The following is a 23485-nucleotide window of genomic DNA, read 5'->3' as shown; positions in this document are numbered from 1 at the left end:
TGCAGTGACGTCACCGCGCGGGCGCTCCTGACTGGTCCGAGGGGGCAGCGGAGGGGCCGATTGGCCGCTCGCGCTGCCCCTCTGACGCTGCCCGGCGCTCGCTTCCTGAGGCGGCGGCCCGCCCGCGCCGCCTCCCGTGACCCGCGGCCGCTCCCAGCTGGCGCTTCCCGGCGCTTCCCGGCTCCATCCCGCCGCGGGGAGCACGGGCGCGGGACAACGGGGTGCTCTTGTGGCCGGCTTGGGCCGCCCTTCCGCCGCCGTCCCGTGGCCTCGCAGGCCGCCGTCCCGGGCGCAGGATGACCCCTCCGTCTCACTGGGACTTCCCGGTGGAGCTGTGCTGCCGGCCCATGGCGTTCGTCACGCTCACCGGCCTGGACGTGGTGTACAACGCCGTGCACCGCGCCGTGTGGGACGCCTTCTGCGCCAACCGCAGAGCCGACCGCGTCCCCATCTCCTTCAAAGTGCTGCCCGGCGACCACGAGTACCCCAAGTGCAGGACGAAGGTAGAGAGCGGCGCCGGCCCCGGCTGCTCCGCGTCCTGGCGGGGTCCTCGCCCGCTGCCCCGGGAGCGGGACCCGGTGCTCCCTGCGGGCAGGGGCCGTGCTCCGCTCTGCCTGGGCTGCGGCCAGCTGGCACCGCGCTCTGCCGGACCTCGGCTGCCTCTTCCCCCGATCCTGCAGGGAAAGTGTGGGGGCTTCAAGTTAGGGCGAAGGAGCAGGCGAGGGCGTTGTGATGGAGTGCAGCTTGTGCATAGGAAACCTAGGGATGCCTTAGCTCATGAGCCAGAAGCAGAGAAAGCCCGTATGGTTTGCTTTTTAAAGTACTTGCTACTCTTCTACATAGCATTAAGGTACCCTGTAAAATTTGATCTTTAATGAAACCCAATACTCAGCTCTGGAGAAACTAGATAATATATTCTGAAAAAAAAACAAAACCCTAACCTAACCTATCAAGCTTTTCTTTTACAAAACATGTCACTTTAACTGAGTGAAACACAGCAGAAAGAATATCTCTGCTATTCTCTCTGCTTTGCAGTGGCAAGTTAAGAAGCAATGTCAATGACTTTAACTATTAGGAAATTACATAATTCCATGATGCTGGCAAAGACAAATAATCTAAACTGGTTTTGAGACCATTGTGTTCAATTGAGCCTAGCATTTCATGGCAGTGTATGAGACTTGCTCCTGAACTTAACCCTCCTCTCTAGTTTTCCTGGTATCTGTTGTTCTTTGCTGCTAATATCAGGCCCTGATTCCTGAGCTGTTGAGGGAAATGGCTTAATAGGAAGCAAAGGCTTGAGGGGAGCAATGTTAAAGGCAAGATGACAAACATATTTAGTGACAAGAATGTAGAGGATATGCCATTTCTTGTGCTATAAATATTTATAAATGGGTTTTGTAGCTTGCTTCAATATCTTCAATATTTTCAGCGGACATCCTATGAGTGGTATATTCCAAAAGGAATCTTGAAGACTGGTTGGATGAACAAACACCTGAATTTGGTTCCAGCACTTGTGGTGGTATTCTATGAACTGGACTGGGATGAGCCACAGTGGAAGGAAAAACAGCTGGAGTGTGCTACTCGAGTTGAAATTGTCAGGTAGGTTTTTTTCACTTGCTTCATAATGTGCTGCAAGCTAATGTAAGCGTGAAATGGAGAATCTGTTTGTATTCTAGAACATACAATATTTTTTTCTTAAACATGAGTTAAGGGGAATTTGGAACTTTGCTTTGTAATATACAACTCACAGTAAAGAACTTTTTTAATGGTTTATTTGTAAAACTGTTACTTATTTTACTTAAATAAAAACAGCCCCTGAAATTTTACTTGCTAAACTCAGCACAATTATTCTGTCCCAAAAGAAGGAAGACCGCATTCTCTGAATGATTGAGCATATTGTGTCATTTGGGTTTTTCACCTTTGTAGCATTCTTCCAGTGCTTCCATCTAGACTGATTTTTTTTTTTTTTCTGGTTATTCAGAAATAAGAAGTGGAACCTTGACACTGTACTATGTTGTCTTTATTTTAGGCAGAGTTTGCAGGGAAGAAATACCAAAGTTGCTGTGGTTTTGATTCAGAAAAAAACACCATTGCCTCCAGGTACTTGAAAACTCTACATACAGTTGTGGTGTTTTCATTTTTCAGAAGGCCCGGTGGACTGAGCTGACTTTGGGTTGTCACATTATCTGTGGTTCTTCATCTGATGTCATCTTCATTCATTAAATGCACTGTGATTGCAGAAAGCTGTAAGGATAAAAAGAGCATTCTGGACAGTTGACCCTAAACATTTGATGCTTTTATCCCTAACTTCTTCCTCTTAAGTCCAAGTGCATTTTTTGATACACAGTATCACAGATGCTTTATGTGGTAATACATCTGACCTGCCTTCTTGTTAGCAAGTTGCATTTTAAACATTGCTTGAGCTCAGGTAAACCAGTAAAGCATTGAGAACTTAGAGTAAGAGTATTTGGTACCTACAGAGATTTTTTGTCTTAACTAGTTTTAATCAATAACATTTTAGAGCCATGTGGAACTGTGAAATGTGATACACTTTACCTTTACATTTCTGTAGAGCTACTGTGTGCTTTCTAGTGTCTGACAAACCTTTTTTTTTTTTTTTCTCTACCTGCTATATGTGTTTGTCTTTCCTGGATATTATGTTATTTCTCAAGACACGGGATATTTGATTCTGTGAGAGATTAAAAACTTACATTATACTTGTAATTTTTTGTTTAAAAACTGCTAGAAAGTTTCTGTACATGTTCTGTTGGATGAAGCACATAGTACTCTGAAAGAAGTAAGACAGAATGTGCTCTTGGTTTTATCTTTATTAGATTTTTCAATACTGTTTAGATCATTTGGTCTACCTAAGGTTCATAACCTGCCATTTAAACTTTTAGAACTAGTTTGACATTGCAGCACCACATAGGCTTACTTGTGCTTTCCTTGACTTCACTAGGGGAAGATGTTATTGCATCAGAGAGGGCTGCAGCTTTATGTAATGCTTGTGACCTCTCTGGAAAATCACTCTTTGTACTTCCCCACACGGATCATCTTGTTGGCTATATTATAAGGTAAGTGACCATAAACCCCTGTCTTGCTCTGTTTGCAGTCTGTGGGTTGGCTTACATGGCACCTAGCCTGCTAGCAGCAGGTGGTGAACACTTGTCTCAAAGGGGAAGAAGGATCTGCACACAATAGTTAGCAGAGCTTACTGAAGGGGCTTTAAACTAGACTTAAAGTGGGAAAGGGATAAAACCAGTTTCACTAAAAATAAGCCTCGGGTCAGCATGCCAGTGTTGGAATACTGGTGTGCTAGCAAGGGCCTTCATTCTGCTGGCTCAGTGGAGATAGTGGATGGAAATCCATGCAGTTCTGTGTTCATGCAGTCCACTTCTGGGCACTTCAGTGCAAGAAAAATATTGAGGTGTTAGAGTGTGTCCAGGGAAAGGGCAACAGAGCTGGTGAAGGATCTGGAGCAAAAGCCTTATGAGGAGCAGCTGAGGTAGCTTGGGGTCTTCAGTCTGGAGAAGAGGAGGCTCAGGGGAGACTTTATTGCTCTCTACAACTCCCTGAAAGGAGGCTGTAGTGGACGGTTGGTCTCTTCCCCAGGGCTTCCCTTCAAGCTGTAGGGTGAGAAGAAATGGCTTAAGTTGCATCAGGGGAGATTTAGATTGGATATTAGGAAAAATTTCTTCACCAGAGGAGTTATGTGTTGGAACAGGCTGCCTAGGGAAGAGGTTGAGTCACCATTGAAGGTGTATTTAAAAGATGCATATATTCTGCTTAGTGACAGTAGGATGGGCTTAGTGATGCACTTGGTAATAGGTTGACAGTTACATTTGATGATCTTAAAGGTCTTTTCCAATCTAAACAATTCCATGATTCTAGTGGAGAATTTGAGAGGTCATAGGTTGAGATGAGTGCTATGTGGCACACTGATTGTAGACTAGCAGTGAATGTTTTACGTGTTCGCTGGAATTCTTCAGGTTATTCTGATGAATTCCACACAATTTCATTTCTCTGTGAGGTTGAGTAATGACAGTCAGAGATGTTGCTTTTAAAGAAATATTAGTAGATATCCCAAGATATTCCTCAGATAGAGGTAAAGTGGGGTTTTCTACTTCTACAGTGGTTTTGGCCCTTCTGGTTTGAAATGATTTTCCATAAAAATGTTTTTAGGTTTATCTCTTAGCAGGCCTTTGGTTTTTCCTCCCCTTCCACTTCCTGGCCATGTAGTTCTCTCCTGTTTATGTTAAGTGGCATCTACCTGGTTGCAAATATTATGTCTTTGCCATTTTATACATTTCTTGTGCCTTCTGTTTTGATATTTACATGGACTACAACTTCAAATAATCTAGGAAAGCCTCTCAAAAACAGACTGAGGAAAGGTAGACACTTTTTCATAGCTCTGAAAAGACGGGTTCAAACTAAGTCAAAGCATGTTTTACTATAATTAGTTTAAATTTTTCCATATATCCTCAGGGAGAGGAGGGGTCACAGTCTGAAGCTAACCCTCATATTTATATATAAACAGAATAAATGCCAACATAAATTAATGCTGCTATTGTATTCATGCTGCTCACAAACTGCCACTGGAATTGATCAAAATAAAGTAACCATTACTTCTAGCTTTTCATATGTTTTTTGGTGCTAAATTGAGATTATAAGAACAGAACTGGTACTTCAGCCTTTATTTCCTGCATGTGTCAGTGCTGTTGCATGTATTCCTCTCCTGGCTTTTGATCTTGTTCTAATTGATTTTACTCATTACAGATTGATCATAAAACATATGCTCCTTAGCTACTCCTCAGTCTCATATTGTATTTGGTGTTCTTGTCCTCTTTGTCCTCTCTCCCTGTGAGTTGCTGTGGGCTATCTCTCTTCAAGACAAGTTCCATTGTTAACTCTGCAAGAGGTAGCTATTGATGTTTGGACAGAATGATGAGACCTAGTCTGTATCCTCAAAATTTTATTTACTGCTATTTTTTTCCTTTCCACTCGTTCCCCCACAGTCCAGCAAACAGATGCAGTTCAGACATATTCTGTGAGCCTCTGCAGGTTTTTTTTTTTTTTTTTACTTAAGGGCATCTTTCATCTTTCTATTACCTTGCAAAATCAGAACAGCTTATCCTGAGATTATCTTAAATTAAATACTAGAGTTTGTTGTATGAGAAGTTAGTATATTAAGCTCTCAACTTACTTGTCTTACTTACTACTACCCCTTTTGTCAAAGGTTTTTGTCTGCAGACTCTTACCCTGTGTGGTAACTTAGAGGAGTTTAGTAATACCACAAGGTCCTTTGCCAACAGTAAAACAAACATGATTAAAAGTAACTTATTTTGAAGAACTTAAGAATTTCTTTGTATGTGGGAGAAACTTTGTTAAACTTATGAGCAACTTTTTTGCAGGTTGGAAAATGCTTTCTATGAGCATGCACAAACTTACTATTATACAGAAATAAGAAGAGTTAAATCTCATAAGGAGTTCTTGAACAAAACCACTCATCAGGTAACGTTACCCTATTTTTGAAATACTGTGCAAGCTATATTGCATGTTAAAACATGAAAATAACTGTTTGTTACTTAAATGTTTTTATTCCTCTCTTCCAATTTGAGATGTCCTCTCTTAGTATAGGAAGTAAATCTGATTCCATTTTCTGCAATTTAAACTTTTATTTTGATTTGTTTTGTTCTTACATTTGTCTTTCTCATATCTTCCTTGGAAGACCTGCAGGGCAAAATTAAGTTCTCAGATTAAAAAAAGAAAAACTTCTAATTTATCTACTGGTTTAACCTATTTGAGTGTGGTATCTTAAATTGTGGGATATGTTTCCCTTAGATATTTTGTACTCAGAATTGCACTTGATTTCAGTTTTTAACTTTTGCTTTTCAAATGCACTCAGACACATTATGTTCTGTTGCAATTGCCAGCTTTGTCTCTTGGAAGCTGGAATCCAAGTGGCGTGGTCCAAACCACAATCAGCTCTGTTGGCATAGAGATTTTGGGGTGTTACAAAGCCTCTCCCTTGTGCCAGGGTAACAGGCTTTGAGTAGATTAAATCTATTGAAAGATCACTCTTGCATCATGGTGGCAGACAGAACTATTAGGAAACAGTTGCATGGTCACTTTTTTAGGTAAACTGTTATGTAAACCTCTGAAGTCACCACCTGTATCTCTTTGTAGGTAACAAGGTATGTTTGGATTTTGTGAATGATGTACACTGGTTGTGTTTTGCAGCTTTTGTTTGTTAGACACCAGTTCAAAATAGCCTTCTTCAGTGAGCTGAAACAGGATACACAGAATGCTCTCAAGTAAGACTTATGTTATCTTCCCCACCCTCTCTACCCCAAATTACAGCTAAGCCATAAACTGACAAATACTTTCCTGAATGCAAAATTATTTAAACATGTATGTAAGGGGCAAGTTCTTCACTGGGAAGAATGCTCTGGTTGGAAGGCTGTTTTTCACTGTTGGCAGTCCTTTTATAGAACTTTATTATCATGTGTGATTTAACTGTAATTATTACTGCTTAGGAATTACAGAACTGCATATAATCTTGTGCATGAATTGAGGGCTCATGAAACAAACATGCTGGAAATCAAGACCATGGCAGGATTTATAAATTACAAGGTAACATCTGTATTTCTAGTCTTTGACATCTGTTACTTAAAAGAAAAAGGTTGATGCGCCTTTAATGGGGAAAGTTGTAAAGTTCAGTTTTATATTGTTTTTACAGAGATGGATTAGATAGAGTTAGCATTGGAACACCATTTATGCTCAGACTTACAGAGACTTCTGAATTCCACACAAAAGAAAGATCCTTCGCTGAAGTTTGGGATTATCTTGAAGGATTTGAGTTCATTTGAGATGCAGTCTTCTGAAAGACTAGGCTCTCTCACTCTGTGCTGGGAGAATGAACACCAAGGCTGCTTGTTCCTTGAATATTTTTGTCTTCTTGCAAACCTTAGGCCAATATAGTTCACTTACTGCTTGTTAGGGGGAAGAAAGTAACTCTCTAAAAATCAGTCCATACTTTTGTGGTATTTTGAGGGCTTTTAGGTAAAGCAAAACTATCCCACCATTTACAAGAATCTTGGAGTTGTACTCCATCAAATTCCATTTGTGGACTGCAGGCTTCAAAATAATAATCTTTCTAGAAGCTCTGAAATTCTCTGTTATGTTTGGCAGTGAGTTATGCACTCTTCCATTGATGGCTTGGGCAAGAAGGGGATGATAAATAGTATTAGATAAAGTAGAGAACCACATGGTTTCAGGTGTAGTACATTATGGTTTACAGATGCAAACCATAAATTTTTCTTCCTTTGTTTTTTTACACAATTTTGCTCTTCAGAAATATGTAGAATTAGTTGGGGGACTGGCAGGATTGAGTGCTAATCCTTAACAGCCTAACAGTGGTTTTTCACTTTATTTTTATCTATTCCTAGATCTGTCGCCTCTGTTTTCAACATAATACTCCACTGGATGCTATTGCACAGTTCAGGAAGCATATTGACCTATGCAAGAAAAAAATAGGAAGTGCAGAACTGGCTTTTGAGCATGCTGCCTGGATGTCTAAACAGTATGTTTTTGCTTAGTAGTGTTTTAGATAAACAGTGAACTTCAAAATATTTACTTGTCTAGACAAGATACAAATTCTTAGCTCTCTAAAAGATACACAAGAACGTAAAATACACTGTTGTTCTGTTTTGCATCGATCATTGACTACTTCTGTCTTTGAATGAAGAGAGTATGAGCAAATGCAGCCATAGAACTTAGATGCTAAAGTTCAGAGAAATATTATCTGTCTTGAGTAACCAGAACTTTTTTTATAGGGTATGTTTTAGTTCATATTGCTGTTCTATACATAATCTTGGTTATGATTTTTTTTAAACAGGTTTCAGGCTTTTGGTGACTTGTTTGATGAAGCAATTAAGCTGGGATTGACAGCAATTCAAACTCAGAATCCAGGGTTCTATTACCAGCAGGCAGCCTACTATGCACAGGAACGGAAACAACTAGCAAGTGTGCTTTGTAACCATGATGTAAGTTGTGAGGGGAAAAATGCTTTGTAATTAACCAGATAGTGAATTCCCTAATGTAGTCTTAAGTGGAACAATCTGTAATACGTGTAAATGAAATCTGAGGAAAAGATATGTGTCTTTGTGATGCTTGTTAACATTACGTGTATTTGTAATGTATGGATAAGGTTGCCCCAGGACAAATACATTAGTATTTATTTATTTACAAATTAATCTGACATGTTTTAAGTTTTTTTTTTAATATACTTGTGCATCTCTGGATACTTGAAAACTCACTTTGTTTTTCTACTGTGTTTATATGTGCACTGTCTCTGGTGACTTACAGGAAGCAGAGAAACAAGAGCATTGGTACTAGGATATGGGGAGGGTATTGTTTTAGTATTTTCCTAACACTTGCCTGGCAGAAAACAAAACAGGACCCCTTTTAATTACTATACTTGAATTTACAGTCCTCTGTGACGTATCCCAATCCAGATCCCCTGGAAACGCAAACTGGAGTGCTTGACTTTTATGGGCAAAGACCATGGCGGCAAGGAATATTAAGTATGTTTGTCTACTGCTACAGAAATATGAGCCTATTTATGAATCCTTACTTGATATCAGATTAGAAAAGGACTAATTTGTCTTAACATATACACTTTAAATACTAAAATATGCAGTATAAGGACTAGGTGGTTTTATTGTAATTTGCTGATTTTGGGTAGATTCTTAAAAGCATGGGGAAAAATAATTGTGTTCTAGAATTTTCCTTCTAGGGAGATGTAGCTGCCTGTGAGGTAATAGAATGTGTGAGTGTGTTTGAGTTGAAGCTTGCATTGCATGTTGCTCATGGTATAAATTGTTCCCTTTGCGTCTGGACAGAATTCCAGTTTCATGGGTTTTTTCATTGTCTTATGCAGGCTTTGATCTTTCTGATCCTGAAAAGGAGAAGATGGGGATTTTATCCCTACAGCTAAAAGAGAAAAATGTTCTCCACTCAGTAAGTTTTATTCTTAAAAAAAATAATAATAATCTGTTGTTTTAACATGACCCTAATGTTTGCAAATATAATGATATCAATAATGGTTTTATCCACTAGGAGCTAATAATCACTTTGTTGAGTAATGCTGTCGCACAATTCAAGAAATACAAATGTCCAAGAATGAAAAGTCATTTGAGTAAGTATAGATAACCAGATAAATTTTTAAAATTTAATTTTGCAAAGGCTTTCAGTAGTGATTGGGATTTTTTTTTCCAGTGGTTCAAATGGGAGAAGAATATTACTATGCTAAAGATTATGCCAAAGCTTTGAAGTGAGTATCATTTATGATTGCTTCTTTTATGTGCTGCCTTCTCACTAAGATCCCCATGTCTAATTGCTATGGAATAATGTTGGAAGCTTGTATGAGATGCTCCTTGTATCTGGTTGTGATTGAAGCACAAGCTATTGAGTCTATGAACCCCACTTATATAAATGAAACTAAAACATATGAGTCAGTTATTAGAGCATAAAAACTTCCTGCTCTGAGCTGTCGTGGGAATTTGCCATATTGGCAAATTATCTATATCTAACTCACTGATTGAATGCTGTCTCTTTCTTTTGTTTGAAGTAGGAGAGATGTATTTACTTGTTAGTAGGTGACTGGACATTACATGGAAGAGAAGATAGGCTAGGATAAGCAGATCAATTTGTGTCAAGCCTAATTGCTCTATGAACAGGCATTTTTTTGTTTGTGTTAGGTGGCTTTTTCTGAAGAAGGCAGAAATTCTTGTCTTAAATAGTTGAGAGGAGTTTAAAAAAAATCACTTCTCTGTTTTGCTAGTAACAGCAAAGTGTGTTTGGAACATATTATGGTGTGTGGTTTTGCCTGATAAAGATTGATGAATATGTTGTGGACCTTTGAAACCCTTGTAGGGGGATGGGAAGTAGGAGAGAAACGAAACTGTTGGCTTAAGGAACACTAAATTTCTTGAGTTTGGAAGGGGACTTTATTGTGGAGGTTTGGTTTCCTTTTCTAAATACTTACTGCATATTCAATAGTAAGGCATATTTTTAATGTGATATTGGACTAAGGCACTGCTGTCCAGTTGCTGTTTTGCTACTTCTTTATGTGAAGACAGATGAGTTTTCTTGTTGTTCTCTTATGAAAAATTTTCTATCTAGAAATAGAAAATTCAGGGAATAAATGTTTCTTTATCATAGTTCCATGCTGTTTTCAATAAATCATTGCCTTGGATAAACAGTAGACTTTAATCTAGCATTTGTATTAGTGAAGATGAATTTTGTATTAATGATACAAAAAAAATGCATGCTTCTAAAGCATTTTGGTAAGCATAACTTGTTTCCTCTCAACTTGACTGTTTTGCAGGCTATTGGATTATGTTATGTGTGATTATCGCAGTGAAGGATGGTGGACCCTCCTCACTTCCATATTGACAACAGCACTCAAATGTTCATATCTGATGGCCCAGCTGAAAGATTATATCACATACTCTTTAGAGCTACTGGGCAGAGGTAATTGTCTATGAATATTTTGAAATATGACAAATCATTGTCAGACACAGTGCTTACAGTACTTCAAATTATTTGATACAAAATAACTGTACTTGTGCTGGATTTTCACTACTTTCTGTGCTACACTGAGAGTTGAGTTGTCTTTCTTCAATTATAAAATTCATTGCATTCAAATAGACTGTGTCAGGATATCAGAGACGCAGAGCTTCATTTGAGACTGTTCAAATAATGTAACAGGAACTTCTGGAGCTTTGGGAAGGCAAGGAACAGTAGTACAGCTAAAAGAGAAAAACATTTTTCCTAGTAACAAAGCTAACATGATTTTTCTGGACTTTAATATCCCAAATATGCTTCTCCAAGAATCTTTACAGAACTCTGATGAAATATGTACGCGGGGTGTTTTAGGGGAAAAATGTGGCATAGGGTGGCTCCACGGTAAAAATGCAAACACTCTGGTCTGTGTAATGCCTGCTCCCTGACATTGCAGAAATAATCCTTTGGGGCCCTAAATTGCTAATACCACTATTAGTGCCCGTGGTAATGGGTTTGCATCTTCCTAGAGCTAGTCAGGCAGCTCTGTATTGAAGAATAGAAAATGATGCAAAACCACCTTTATTCAAGAAAAGAATGCTTATTTTAAGTAGTCCTTGTTTCTTCCTATCACCTTCTGTGAAAGGAAGGTGACAGGAGGAAGTTTTTTTTGCAGTTGTTTTATTCCAGTATTATCTGAGCTGGCTTCTTTGTGTTTTCCAGACTTGTCTATGCTTGCTTCTGTTTTTAAACATAAACAACAAGGAGGTATAAGCATTATTCTTCTGAGGCTTTGCTCCAATAAATTACAAAATGCTTATCTAATCAAAAAATATTTTACTTGGTTCTAGTGAAAGTAAGAGGAAACATTTAAAATGGGAATGTCCTTTGTTATGGTAGATAGATGTTAGAATTTTTTCCCTCTGGAATGTGTTATTTCAAAGATGCAATCTGAGAGCAAGATTTACTGTTAGGAAAAAGTAGAGACCCTTGCTTCTGTCTTGTAATCTTTGTTTTGTTCTCTTCATTAGCATCTACTCTTAAAGAAGATCAGAAATCACGAATAGAAAAAAATCTCATAAAAGTTCTGATGGTAAGTGGCAGACCTCCTATTACCATTTCAAATAATCCTAAGAGTGGTCAGTGTCTGGTAACCTTCTTTTATTGTTCTTTGTAATCCTTTGCCTGCCTGCAGAATGAAAGCCCTGATCCTGAACCTGATTGTGACACTGCTGCTGTGAAAGCATCACAGAAATTGTGGGCTGACCGTGTTTCCTTGGCAGGCAGTAATATTTTTACAATAGAAGTCCAAGACTTTATACCATTTGGTAAGTAAGAAAGAAAATTTACACCAGATCATAAATTTGGATGTAGTTAAACCTTGAAAAAACTAATTAGGCTGAAAATATGAAGGATGTATTAAAACTAACAACAGTGCTACAGCCTTGGTCTGCTCCTTGTCTAAATCAACAAGATAAGAAATAATGAGAAAAGTCAGTGATCTCTTATCCCTAATATGGAATACTGAAGAATTCCCTATTTTTGTAAGATTTCTGATATTCTGGTGTGCTGTGAAGTAGGATTCTGAGGAAAGAGGGTAGAATGTGTGCAGAGTAATACTTCCCATTGAAAAGGGGGCATGCATGACATCCAAGAGTACGGGACTATCTATTTTATGCTCGACATCTGCATCACCTCTCCTGTGCAGAGGTTTTGGTCAAGTGCTGAAAAGTGGCTTTCTGTCACAGTGTTAGTTACCAAATTTGTCCACTTGCAAAACAGAGTTGTAAGAGTATACACAGAACAGTTCTTGCCACAATCGTTTCAGGAGTGTGCTTCTGGAATTTAATGTTACAGTTCATGTTAACACCTACAGTTCATGTTAACACCTACTTCTTGTTTCTTTTTGCTTTTTCTTTTCTTTTTTAATTCCAGTACAGTGCAAAGCAAAATTTCTTGCTCCTAGTTTTCATGTTGATGTTCCTGTGCAGTTTGATGTGTACTTGAGAGCCGATTGTCCTCATCCTATCAGGTTTTCTAAGCTCTGCATCAGTTTCAATAATCAGGTACATGTGTTCTATATATCTCTGACCTAGTGATAGAAACAGATAATAAGAATGGAATAACATTTTATTAGTTTTAAGCATTAAAAAAAAGATCAAAAGTTTTGCCAAAAATTATGTTAATTCTAAACTGAAAGATGCTTGGGTTAATGCATTATCTATTGCTTTTGACAAATATATTGGTACTGGAATAAGACTCTGAAATGCAGTTTGATTAGTTCATTTGTCATATCTATCATCATTAGTTCATCTCATTAGTTCATTAGTTCATATTGTTAGTTCATCTGTTTTTTTATGAAGCTTGCTGAAGTTTCAGAAGGATAATTTTAATGTCTTATTTCTTCTGATTCGTGAAGTTATATTAATATAATGGATATCTTGTGTCAAAGAATTGCACTGTAATTACTTGCTAGTTTAACTGTGATATTGTGAAAAGTAGGAAAAACCCATACAGTTTGATCCAGTAACACAGACCCTTAATATTTGCTATATTGCCATTACTTTCTAAAGATGTCTTCTATCTGACCGAATCAACTTTTTTCCCCACTTCTCCATTGTAGGATTACAACCAATACTGTGTTGTAGAAGAAGCCTATCAGAAAAGTGATATCCTAGAACAGTCATCACAAGGAACAATGTGCTTAGTGCCTGGCAAAACAAGAAAGTTCTCTTTTAAATTCGTTGCAAAAACTGAAGATGTAGGAAAGAAGATTGAGGTTTGTCCATTTGTTTTGTACCCTTCTTACTGTTACATACAATGAACTCAAACTACGATGTGCCCCTAATCTAGCAGCAGTTAAAAAGTAACTGCAGTTCTGAATGTCTGAATTTGTGAAACTATTGACAATGACAAAACATGAAGAAAGCCACAAAAATTGAAGAATTGTTTCAAGAAAATGTTATCCTTTTTAAAATATGCACAATACTTTAAAAGTGAGTGCTGGTATACTACTATGGGAAGGTAGGAAATTGCAGTCTATTATGCTGCTTGCACCTGAACATAAAATCCTGGGGTGGTGGAGGTCCTCAGTCTCCAAGCTGTCAGAAGCTTTTTGATGGTACATGTGTTTATTATGTCTGTCTATGTTGGAAAACTATATTCCTACAACAGGTGATCAGAAGACTCACCAATGGGTGTTTAAATTTGTGTCTGTCAGATCACTTCTGTGGATTTGATCCTGGGAAGTGAATCTGGCCGCTGTGTGATTCTGAACTGGCGAGGAGGAGGGGGAGATGCTTCTTCATCTCAAGAAGCATTGCAGGCATCACGGTCCTTCAAGAGAAGACCTAAGCTTCCAGACAATGAGGTGCACTGGGACACTTTGACTATTCAGGCAAGCACGATGTGAGTAACTGGGGTTCCAGACTAGTCTTTTTTTATTGAGTTGTTCCCATTATGCTGTTTTTCAGGAGTCTCACATCTCTTAGTTTGATAGGCCACCAATTGTGGGGACTTTCTTAAACAATAGGGTGTTTTAGCCTTCTTTAAACTAGGCTTAAAAGCAAGTTATTTAAGAAAGATACAATAACTGAGTCTTTTCTCTTAAAGGATCATTTCTAGAGTGCCAAACATTTCTGTTCAGCTCCGTCATGAACCTCCTGCCCTGACTAATGAAATGTATTGTTTGATTGTGACAGTCCAGTCACATGAGGAGACAGTGGCCAAAGATGTCAAGCTTACAGCAGGTTTAAAGCCAGGTACTTGGGGTTATTTTCTTTTAATCCAGCAGTCTCATAATTGACTCCTTTTTGTGGATGCAATGCAGAGAAGTACAGTAAACTGTTTTCTTGCAGTAATTAAAAGCCAAACCAACATGAAAGTTGGGAATGATGAAATACCAGTGGTAAGAACAACAGCTGACAGACTCATTCAGTTGTGATTATTTTAACCACTGCTTGTCTGTGGGGCTTACATGGGTATTTTTAGAATATAAATCTTTACAAGTTTGAAAGAAAACATGAAAGCTTTTATATTCTTTTCTAAATTTTTATTCATTTTGCTTGTAACTAAAGTTTTCTTCTCCCCAAACAGAAATCTTTTTCTTGCTGAGCTGACAGCTCAGATAAATGTTTTCTAAGTATAGACATTGTTTTTTAGACTGGGTTTTCTCTCACACCCACTCTGATTTTTTTTTGTTTTCCCTGCCCTGGACAGCATGGTTTGATTTTTAGACATTTGGGGAAGAATGGAGCACTGAAGCAGTATTTTTTAGAAAGCAAAGGAAAAAAATGCAAATATTGTATGTCTGAGTCCTAGCTATCTCCATGTAGATATTGCTGACAGTTTTCAGTGTGTGAAGCCCAAATGTTATACTTAGTATTCCTCTTTGTAGCAATTATCCAGAAAGACAAAAGTATTTTTTAAGTCACTAGCCTATAGGATGCCAAATGTTCTGTGTATTCTGAAATAGAACCCTGTTTTCTATGGAGTTGTATGGTTCATTAAAGTCACTGGAGTATTCTAGAAACTTGTTTAATTGGATGTTTGGCCCTGGCTCCTGAAGCACTGTTTAATAGATGGTCTGTGTTTTCTTGGGTTTTTTTTTTCCCTTGCTTGATCTTATCTCTTTAACTTGGGATATGCAAGGTCAGTGTGGGTTTGCTTATTGCATTAAAAGAACAATGGAAATCTGACATTTCACTTGTAGGGAAGGTGATGTATTTTCCACAGTAGTAACTCCTTGGCAAGGTGTGGCTTGTTTTGCTTTGAAAATTATCCCATGTAATTGCAGTAATGCCATTATTCTAGTTAAGCTCTGACTGAAGAATGGTGTCATTTAACATATATACATTTCTTTTAATTTATTTTCAACACCGACTTGAAAGAAAAGTTTTTAAAATATGTGAAATCGTTAAACCATGTTCTTGAAAACAAAAGAATCACAGAACAGTGAAACTTCCTTTCTACTTCATTGTAGAATATCAGGAAAAACTTGAATCACATAATGCTGTTGTATTACATATATGATAGGGAATATCTAGATATGATTTCTGATTTTTGAGATTCTTTTTTCCTGGCCCAAAGAGATGAAACAATAAACTTGCAAGGGTACAAATGCTTCAACTTGGAAAATTTTGAGGTGTTATCAAATCTGTCTTCTGCTGGTACTTTTGAAAGATTCTCTTGACAAAATGAACTGTGTTAATTCCTCATGCATTGCTTTTAGAGATTTTTTTTTTTTAATTGTTGTTTTCATGTTTTAGTAATGTAAACCTGTGTGGATATGAACACTGTTTTTAATCCTAGGGCAAGATGCTAACCTGACTCAGAAAACTCAGGTGACTCTTCATGGAACAGATGCATGTGATGACTCTTTTCCTGCACTGCTTCCTGATATCCCTGTAGGAGACTTGCAACCAGGGGAAAAGGTCAAGGCTTAAAACCTTACTTCTAGATCACACTCAAGAAAATAGGGACCAACTAATAAAAGACTTCCTTAGACAAACTTTAGTTTACTTTCTGGTATCTGAACTAATTCATGAAATGCTTATGGCATATTTTGCCTACTGTTTACATGTAGTTTAGTATTCCTTTAATGAGACTGTCTTTTAGACTAGGTTGGATAATCAGATATGTTCTGGGTTTGATGATACAGCAAGGAGATATGAAATAAGGAGGCTACCTTCAGCTGCTAATGAAATGCACTGCTTAATGGACAGTAGATAATAATCAAGTGTGATTCAAGAGAGTAGAGGATCAAATATGCACTAAACTGAAGTTGTGACTAGTTAGTTAGAAGTTGGTTATGTCATATATTACACAGTTATGGTTCTGTTTTTGCATTGTTAAGTAACAGACTAGCGTCTGGAACAAATTCGGTGAAGCAGCTGGAGTTGTGCTGCTCTGGTTAAAATAATGTGCTGCATGATCCAGATTGTGCTTTCTATGAGATACATTATGGTCAAAATAATGCCCATTCTATTGTTGCCCTGGTGGACCAAGTCAGATGATTAACAGCTTTGGACAACTCTAGACCTAATTAGTACAGAATATAGTTTATCTATAGCTCACACAGTCTCCTTTATTTTGCAGCTGGAAAAACCAATATACATCCGTTGTGGAACAGTTGGTGCAAGAATGTTTCTGTTTTATGTTTCTTACTTAATCAACACTGTTGTTGAGGGGAAAGAAATCCTCTGCAGGTGTCACCGGGTAGGTTTTAAAGATGCGCTATTAGCATTTTGTACAGAAGAATTTGTGAAATACAAGAAATATTCTAAAACCTGTAATTTTGAGTATCTTGGAACACTTTCTAGAAGATAGAATAAATGCTAAGTCAGCAGTATGGTAGCCCTTTTTAGCATGAGCAGTACTATAACTATTAGCAGAAGAAAAGTTTTCTTTATTTGTTCATAAATATCTTTAAAGATACATTCTTCCCTGGGGAGGACTTGATTAAAATAATGATTAAAAGTAACTTTATATTAATAATATTTGACTTCAATAGCCAGGCCTTAAGCTGAATATAACTTTTTTTCCTCTATTCTTCCCATCCCTTTCTTTGCCTCTAAAGGATGAAACTGTAACCATAGACACAGTATTTCCTTTTGATGTTGCTGTCAAATTTGTCTCCACAAAGGTATGTGTTTGAAAAGTTGTTCGTGTTTTGGAATCACAGTACTTTGGAGTCACACCCTGTTTAGTTAGAAATAGTCAGAGCTTCTGTGTGTCTTGACAGCTGGAGCACTTGGACAGAGTATTTGCAGATATACCATTTTTACTGATGACGGACATCCTGAGTGCCTCTCCTTGGCCTCTCACTATTGTAACAAGCAAGTTACAACTGTCAGCTTCTATGACCCCAGTAGATCAACTGGAATCTTATGTGGAGAATGGTAAGTTTTCTTAGAGTATGTTCTCTATCAGGAGGATACTTTTTGCATAAATTGGGAGTAATAAAGGGAGATGTGTTAAATAATGTTTGCTTATTGAACTGTAAGTAGGAGAAAGCTGCTTAGTACTCTAGTTGCTTGCTAGAATACAACGTGGACAGCAGCATGCTTTGGAATGTAGTTCTGCTTCACTAGGTCAACTAAATAGACTTGAATGATGGATGGTAAATAAAATTCTAAATATAATAGACATGAGGGAAAGCACCTGAAATGCAGCTTCTTAGATATCCGTATCAAATGATACTCAGTATTTCCAGTGTTTCTGGGCCATATATACTTTCTGGAATCCGCTTTACCATGTGATAGAGGCAGTATCCAAAGGTCAGTGATCCATGTCCATGATTGCAGTCCCAAAGTGAAAAATGTGAAGCTAGAAAGGGTAGGTTATAAAGAACAACCAGTAGCTGTTCTTTTTTTTTAATATTACCACAGTTCTATAACCTATTATTTGCATTTAAAAAAGTTATCTTGAAGATCTCAGCCATTAAAACTGCAGTGTGTTAGCTTTGAAGTTAAATAAGTGGAGTACTTAAAAACAGAGCTGATCCAAAATCTTCCAACAAAACATTGTCTTTGCATTTGTGGCATCAGAGGTGTGAATTATGTGTTCCTTCAAAACTGTGGATGCAGTGAGGTGTTCTAGGTGGCTGTGTTCTGCCTGACTGTGGGGCAGTCCACTCCTGTAATCAAGGACTTCTAAGGCTCTGCTTGCTCTGTTGATTCAAGGGTTGCCTGGCAAAAAGCAGTTATTTCCCAGATCCTTGTCTTCAAACTATGATATTTCATCTTCAGCTCTGGCACCTTGTGCTTCATGGCTTCTGAGTGATGCTCCTAAAGAGATAAGTGCCAGGACATATGAACCTGTAGGGCTATCAACTGTTCAGCTGTCCCATCTTTTGGTTGATGTTTTTTGAAAGATCAAAGCCTATTTGCATAATACTTTTTAAAAATCACTTCCTACATGTAAAGGCACTCTATTTTTTTAGTTTATTTGAGTAGAGAAAAAAGAAAAGAAAAAGTGAGAACTCAGTTTCACTGAAAAGCCAGTAGGTTTTTCTTGTATTTCTTCTCTTCCCCTGCTCTCATCCATTTCAGAGGGAGAGGGGATGTTTCCATGTTAATTTTAATTTTCAAGCATCAGGGGCATCTTATGCTGATGTCTTGGAATCTGCTGTAGAAGTGTAGAATTTGAATTGGCATTATTTTGCTTTTTGTGTGTGTTTATGAACACTAAATTTGCAATGAATCATTCTTGGTGTACATTAAAGATACCATAATGCTGTTCAGAAAGTAAAGTGGCATATATGTTACCCTTTCATGTATTAGAATACTTCCCAATCTATTGGATTTATACATTAGGTAGGTGTACTTTGCAGAGCACTTCAAAGGCCTTTCTGCCTGAATGCTTGTGTTTGTGTCATATTGCATTTCTAGACTTGGTGGCTTAGGTTGCTGTTATGCTTTGATTTTAAACAAAATCTTGCTGATAGTTGTTTTACAGACAGGTGAGAGTGCCAGTGAGTGCTTTTGCCTTCGATGTCCTCCAGTTACTAATGCTAGTGGAGTGGCAACTGGATGTTATATCATTTCCTGGAAGAGGTAAGCATTTCTTGGCCTTGATAAGGAGAGGAAGTAAGCTGATTTTTTTTTTAGGAATGATAGTGAGATGTTGGGTTTGGGATTTTTTGGGAGTGGGGAGGAGTGCAAAAAACAAACAAAAAAGTTTTGTATTTTCCTGTAAGAAGCACTGTTTAGACTTTGGATCTACTAATTACTACTTAGTTTGTATACTTACTCGATACTTTATGTAGTATAATATTCAACACGGTCTGCATTTGACTTTTTCTTGCAGAAGTTCACCTGTGGAAAGTGTACCTGTTGTTAACACAGTCATCACTCTACCACATGTGATTGTAGAGAGCATTCCCCTCCATGTTAATGCAGGTAATATTAATTTGGTAACATGACCAAACATACATGTACTAATCAGAATTTTAAAGACTACCACAATTTACAGCACCCAGAGTTTCAGTTTACTGTAGTAAAATAAAGAAAAATGGTGCTGAATATTATGGAGCTAGAGAAAGAAACTGCCTCAAGGCTTGCTCTTCTTTCCCCACTTGAAGGGAAAAGGAGGTAGGTAGTTACACAGATGTTCTAAAAGCTGTCAGTGGAGCTGAAATAATACTCAATCTGTGTTATGCAGCAGCGTAGAGACTGGAGTTAGCTCTGCTGATGCTGCCTTCCCAGTAGGTTTCTCTAGATGCCTATGGCAGCAGTTGTTCCATCCGCCCACATTCTGGGTGCATCCCAGGAAGAAACAGACTGAAGAGCTGGAGATGCTTGCTGGGTGAAATGTTTCTCTTACAGCACTTCACCTGCACAAGAACAGAGGGGGATTGAAATGCCCACCAAACACACATAATTTCAATGCTTTCCTCTGCTTGGTTTCATATGTACTGAGATTCTTCCACTGTCCTCTTATCGTGTTACACTTTGAAGGAGCTTCCTGACAATATGTGATTAGATTTTTGTAAGCTGAAAATAGTCAGCAGCAATGGAAGTGACTTCCTAGTTAGTATTCTTGGGCAGTGTTAGCAGCTGGGAGGTTTGTAACTAGATGTTGAAATATGATACTGAAAAACTGTAATGAAGCTGTGTTCTGTTGTTTAATCTGTTTCTAAAGAAACTTGCCAGAAGGGTTTAGATGCCTAGTTCTTGTATCTTTTTTTATTAACTTTTCACTGCTTTTTGGAATAGACTTTTTTTTTTTTTGTGGAACTTGAAGATGTATTTTGTATTTGAGATAACTTACTTTCTTTCCAAAGATCTGCCATCATTTGGTCGAGTCCGAGAGTCCTTACCTGTCAGGTATCACCTACAAAATAAGACCAATTTAGTCCAGGATGTGGAGGTGTCCGTGGAACCCAGTGATGCCTTCATGTTCTCTGGCCTTAAACAGGTACAGAATTGCCACATCCACTGATCTTGCTGGTTTATCTGGTAGTGAAGAATACATTGATTAGACTTACACTGATGTACAGAGGATAAACTCATTGTTTTTTAGATGTTTAAAGTATGGTAAATTCTGTCTAGAAGAATATATGAATGCCGACTCCATTTTAAAAAGGGCTAGATGGAAGCCTGCCTAGAAGCTGTTTGTCATGTTGTTTATGGTGTTTCAGTATAGAAGCAATAGTTTAACTAGAATTGGAAATTAGTTGCATCCTTTACAGCTTCAGAAAGTAACTAGTGCATAAATAGAAAGTAGGCAGAGCTTTTGGATGCAGAACTTACCTATGGTTGTGGGTTTTTTGTCTTCCTTTTTTAAGATACGGCTACGAATCCTTCCTGGCTCACAGCAGGAAATGTTATACAACTTCTATCCTCTGATGGCTGGCTATCAGCAGTTACCGTCTCTTCATGTTAACCTGATGCGATTCCCAAACTTCACCAATCAGTTGCTCAGACGTTTCATACCAACACACATTTTTGTAAAGGTAAGGCAGTGAGGAGTGACTTGTGTTTCAGGGCTCCCCTTGGGGCTGCGCAGATTCTGGGGACAGCCACCCCAGCTATGTTCAAGGCTGAGTGTCTCTAAGCCGACTAAAATGTTCAGCTTGTAACAGGGTTACTTGCTTTGAAAAATGTTGTGTTGTGCATTGGTGTTGTCAGCCCAAATCTTTAGAAAATCTGTTTCAGTGCAGTATGTATTTGGTTACCACGAGGTGAACTAACTGAAAGTGCTTGTTATGTCTCTGTTGTTCTATTCCATGTCTGACTCTGTAAAATGAGTTTTAAAATCGCCTCTATTTTGAGCATAGTAGAGCGAGCTAAGTAATCAAATACTTTTAATACCATGATTCATAGCACTTCTGAAAAAAGTGTTTGAGCAACACATATGACTAGGTTCAGAGACACTGCAGCATCCCACATCTCCCTAAATAACTTCTAAAAACCCATTCTGTCAGTGAATCAGTCTAGATTTTTTTTCATAGGTGGTATAACTCTGAAGACTGTTCAGTCATGCCATGAAAAACAGATCTTTTTACTTCTTAAGAATCATTTAAATCCATTTGCCCAAAACAGTGGTTTCTCATTCCACTGCTGCTGTCTCTGGAATATTTTGTTCACTTTTTATTCAGAATTTTAACAAGCAAGGAGCCCAAAGACTTGTTTATATTATTTGAGCTGGACTTGTTCAGACATCTGTAATCATGTTTCTAGGAAACGGGTCTGGCATTATTTCAATTTTGTTTTAACCAAAAGAGATAGGCAGAACTTACTTTTTGAGTATGCTGGCAGTCACTGGCTCTTCAAGACTGGTTGTCAGGGTGTCCTCCTAAGTAAATAGAAGAGCATTTTTTCTCAAAAGCATGGTGTTCATAAAACTCCAGTGGACTCTCAAGCTTCAGAATTCTTTGCTTTTGCTTTGGAGTTGTCAGAACATCAAAAAACCTTATTGTAAGGATGCTTTTCTTCTTTAGAACTACTTCCTTGCTCTCTTCTATTTCTAGTGATGTTGCTAAAATTTTTCCAAGAAATTGTCAGTCTAATTCCTGTTTTACAGTAATAATTATCAGCTTTCTATACTGCAGTAGTGCTCGGTGCTCTGATCAGCCAGGCCTTGTCTGAGCTGTGCAGATGTGTGTGGAGAGGGCATTTACCAGGGCAGTTGAGGAGCTGAGGCCTCTAGGGGCCAAACTGAAATTTCAGTTGGATGTCCTGTGTGCTTGTGCCACCATTGGAAACCTTTAGAAGTAGGATAAGCTTAATGCTACACTTGGGTACCAGAGCTACATTGACAACACTATTTTACTGCATTGTAAAATAGAGTACTGCAGAGTTAGTTCCTAGTCTATCATTTTTGCCTGGATGTGGGTTTTTTGGTTGGGTTTGGGTTTTTGAGGGGAGTTTGTTTGGGCAGCTTGTTTTGTTTTGGGTTTTTTTTTTTTTTAATTCTCTGTCTTTATTTTCTTAAAGCCTCAGGGTCGTCAAGCAGATGACAACTCAATTGCAGCTGCATAACTTTGAGACCTGTACCTCCGCACTTAAAGAAATGGGATGTTGCACAGAATATGTAAAGCTCACTTTCAAAACAAGGCTTTGATCAAACCATAAGAATTAAATTTTATTTTGAAATTACAACTCTTAGCAGAACTAATGTTTAAAAAAAAGCTATTGTTTCATAGACTTTCTTTAAGGAATAAACACGTGGGGAAATCTTGGTGCTTTATTTAATGGGAGCATTCTTTTGAAGTAAATTTTAAATGTCAAACTCTTAGAAGTATTATTGAGGCATATTAAATGTCTTGAATATTTAAGAAATGCTAATTCATTTGACCAAACCTGAAAGATGTTTTCACAGTTAACAGTGCGAAGTGCAAAGTTTGTGTTTACTATTAGAGATTTACAACATTGAAAATTACCATTTTTTTACAGAGGTTTGTCCTGTGCCACTTGTGTTGAAGACACAGCAGGTTGTGCAGTAGCACTGTAAATTACAAATGGCTACATCATGCTGTTGCAATTGAGCAGCTTACTAGTCCTTTAAAACCATAACTCTCAAAAGGCGCTATTTCTCCTGGGTAAGCCATACATCCAATTTTGAATTCAGCAGCTAGTCTAAAGAAGAGATTCAGTTGGACTATCCAACCTGGAGCTGGTGTGGTTTGGGGTTACTTTTACACACAGTTTCCAGATTAAAGACATGTCTTGATATTCTCCTGCTGTGTGAATTTTAAAAATAAACATCCTACTGTTGTACAGCTCTGGATGAACTGGTGTGTAAAGTGCAGTAAAATATGTATATATAAAAAATTGCATTGTGAAAAATTGTGTTGTTTAACTTTCTAAATAATTACCTTTTGATTGCTTGGGAAAAACCTTATTTATTGTCAAAGTGAAGTTCTAATAAACTGCTTGTGACAGTACTTCTGAAACTGTCCCTAACTGCATTGCTT

The 23485-nt window shown here is 38.0% G+C and overlaps 1 protein-coding gene across 1 annotated transcript; it reads left to right on the top strand.

The window, feature by feature from the left end:
- The first annotated feature begins 36 nt into the window (after positions 1 to 36).
- On the top strand, positions 37 to 23455 carry TRAPPC11 (trafficking protein particle complex subunit 11). Its single transcript, XM_012573538.5, has 29 exons — positions 37 to 503; positions 1430 to 1599; positions 2030 to 2100; positions 2960 to 3074; positions 5412 to 5511; positions 6241 to 6314; positions 6537 to 6633; positions 7449 to 7582; positions 7898 to 8045; positions 8492 to 8585; positions 8942 to 9021; positions 9121 to 9199; positions 9280 to 9334; positions 10391 to 10536; positions 11598 to 11659; positions 11762 to 11894; positions 12502 to 12632; positions 13190 to 13345; positions 13787 to 13974; positions 14179 to 14327; positions 15877 to 15998; positions 16663 to 16782; positions 17144 to 17209; positions 17309 to 17465; positions 19013 to 19121; positions 19375 to 19466; positions 20351 to 20484; positions 20855 to 21022; positions 22506 to 23455. The coding sequence occupies exons 1-29, from the start codon at positions 297 to 299 to the stop codon at positions 22548 to 22550; spliced, it is 3402 nt and encodes a 1133-aa protein (XP_012428992.4). The 5' UTR covers positions 37 to 296; the 3' UTR covers positions 22551 to 23455.
- Positions 23456 to 23485: the final 30 nt, after the last annotated feature.

The sequence above is a fragment of the Taeniopygia guttata genome, chromosome 4 (genome assembly GCF_048771995.1).
Source record: "Taeniopygia guttata chromosome 4, bTaeGut7.mat, whole genome shotgun sequence".
Lineage (NCBI taxonomy): Eukaryota > Metazoa > Chordata > Aves > Passeriformes > Estrildidae > Taeniopygia > Taeniopygia guttata.
This window is presented reverse-complemented; position numbering and strand designations above follow the sequence as displayed.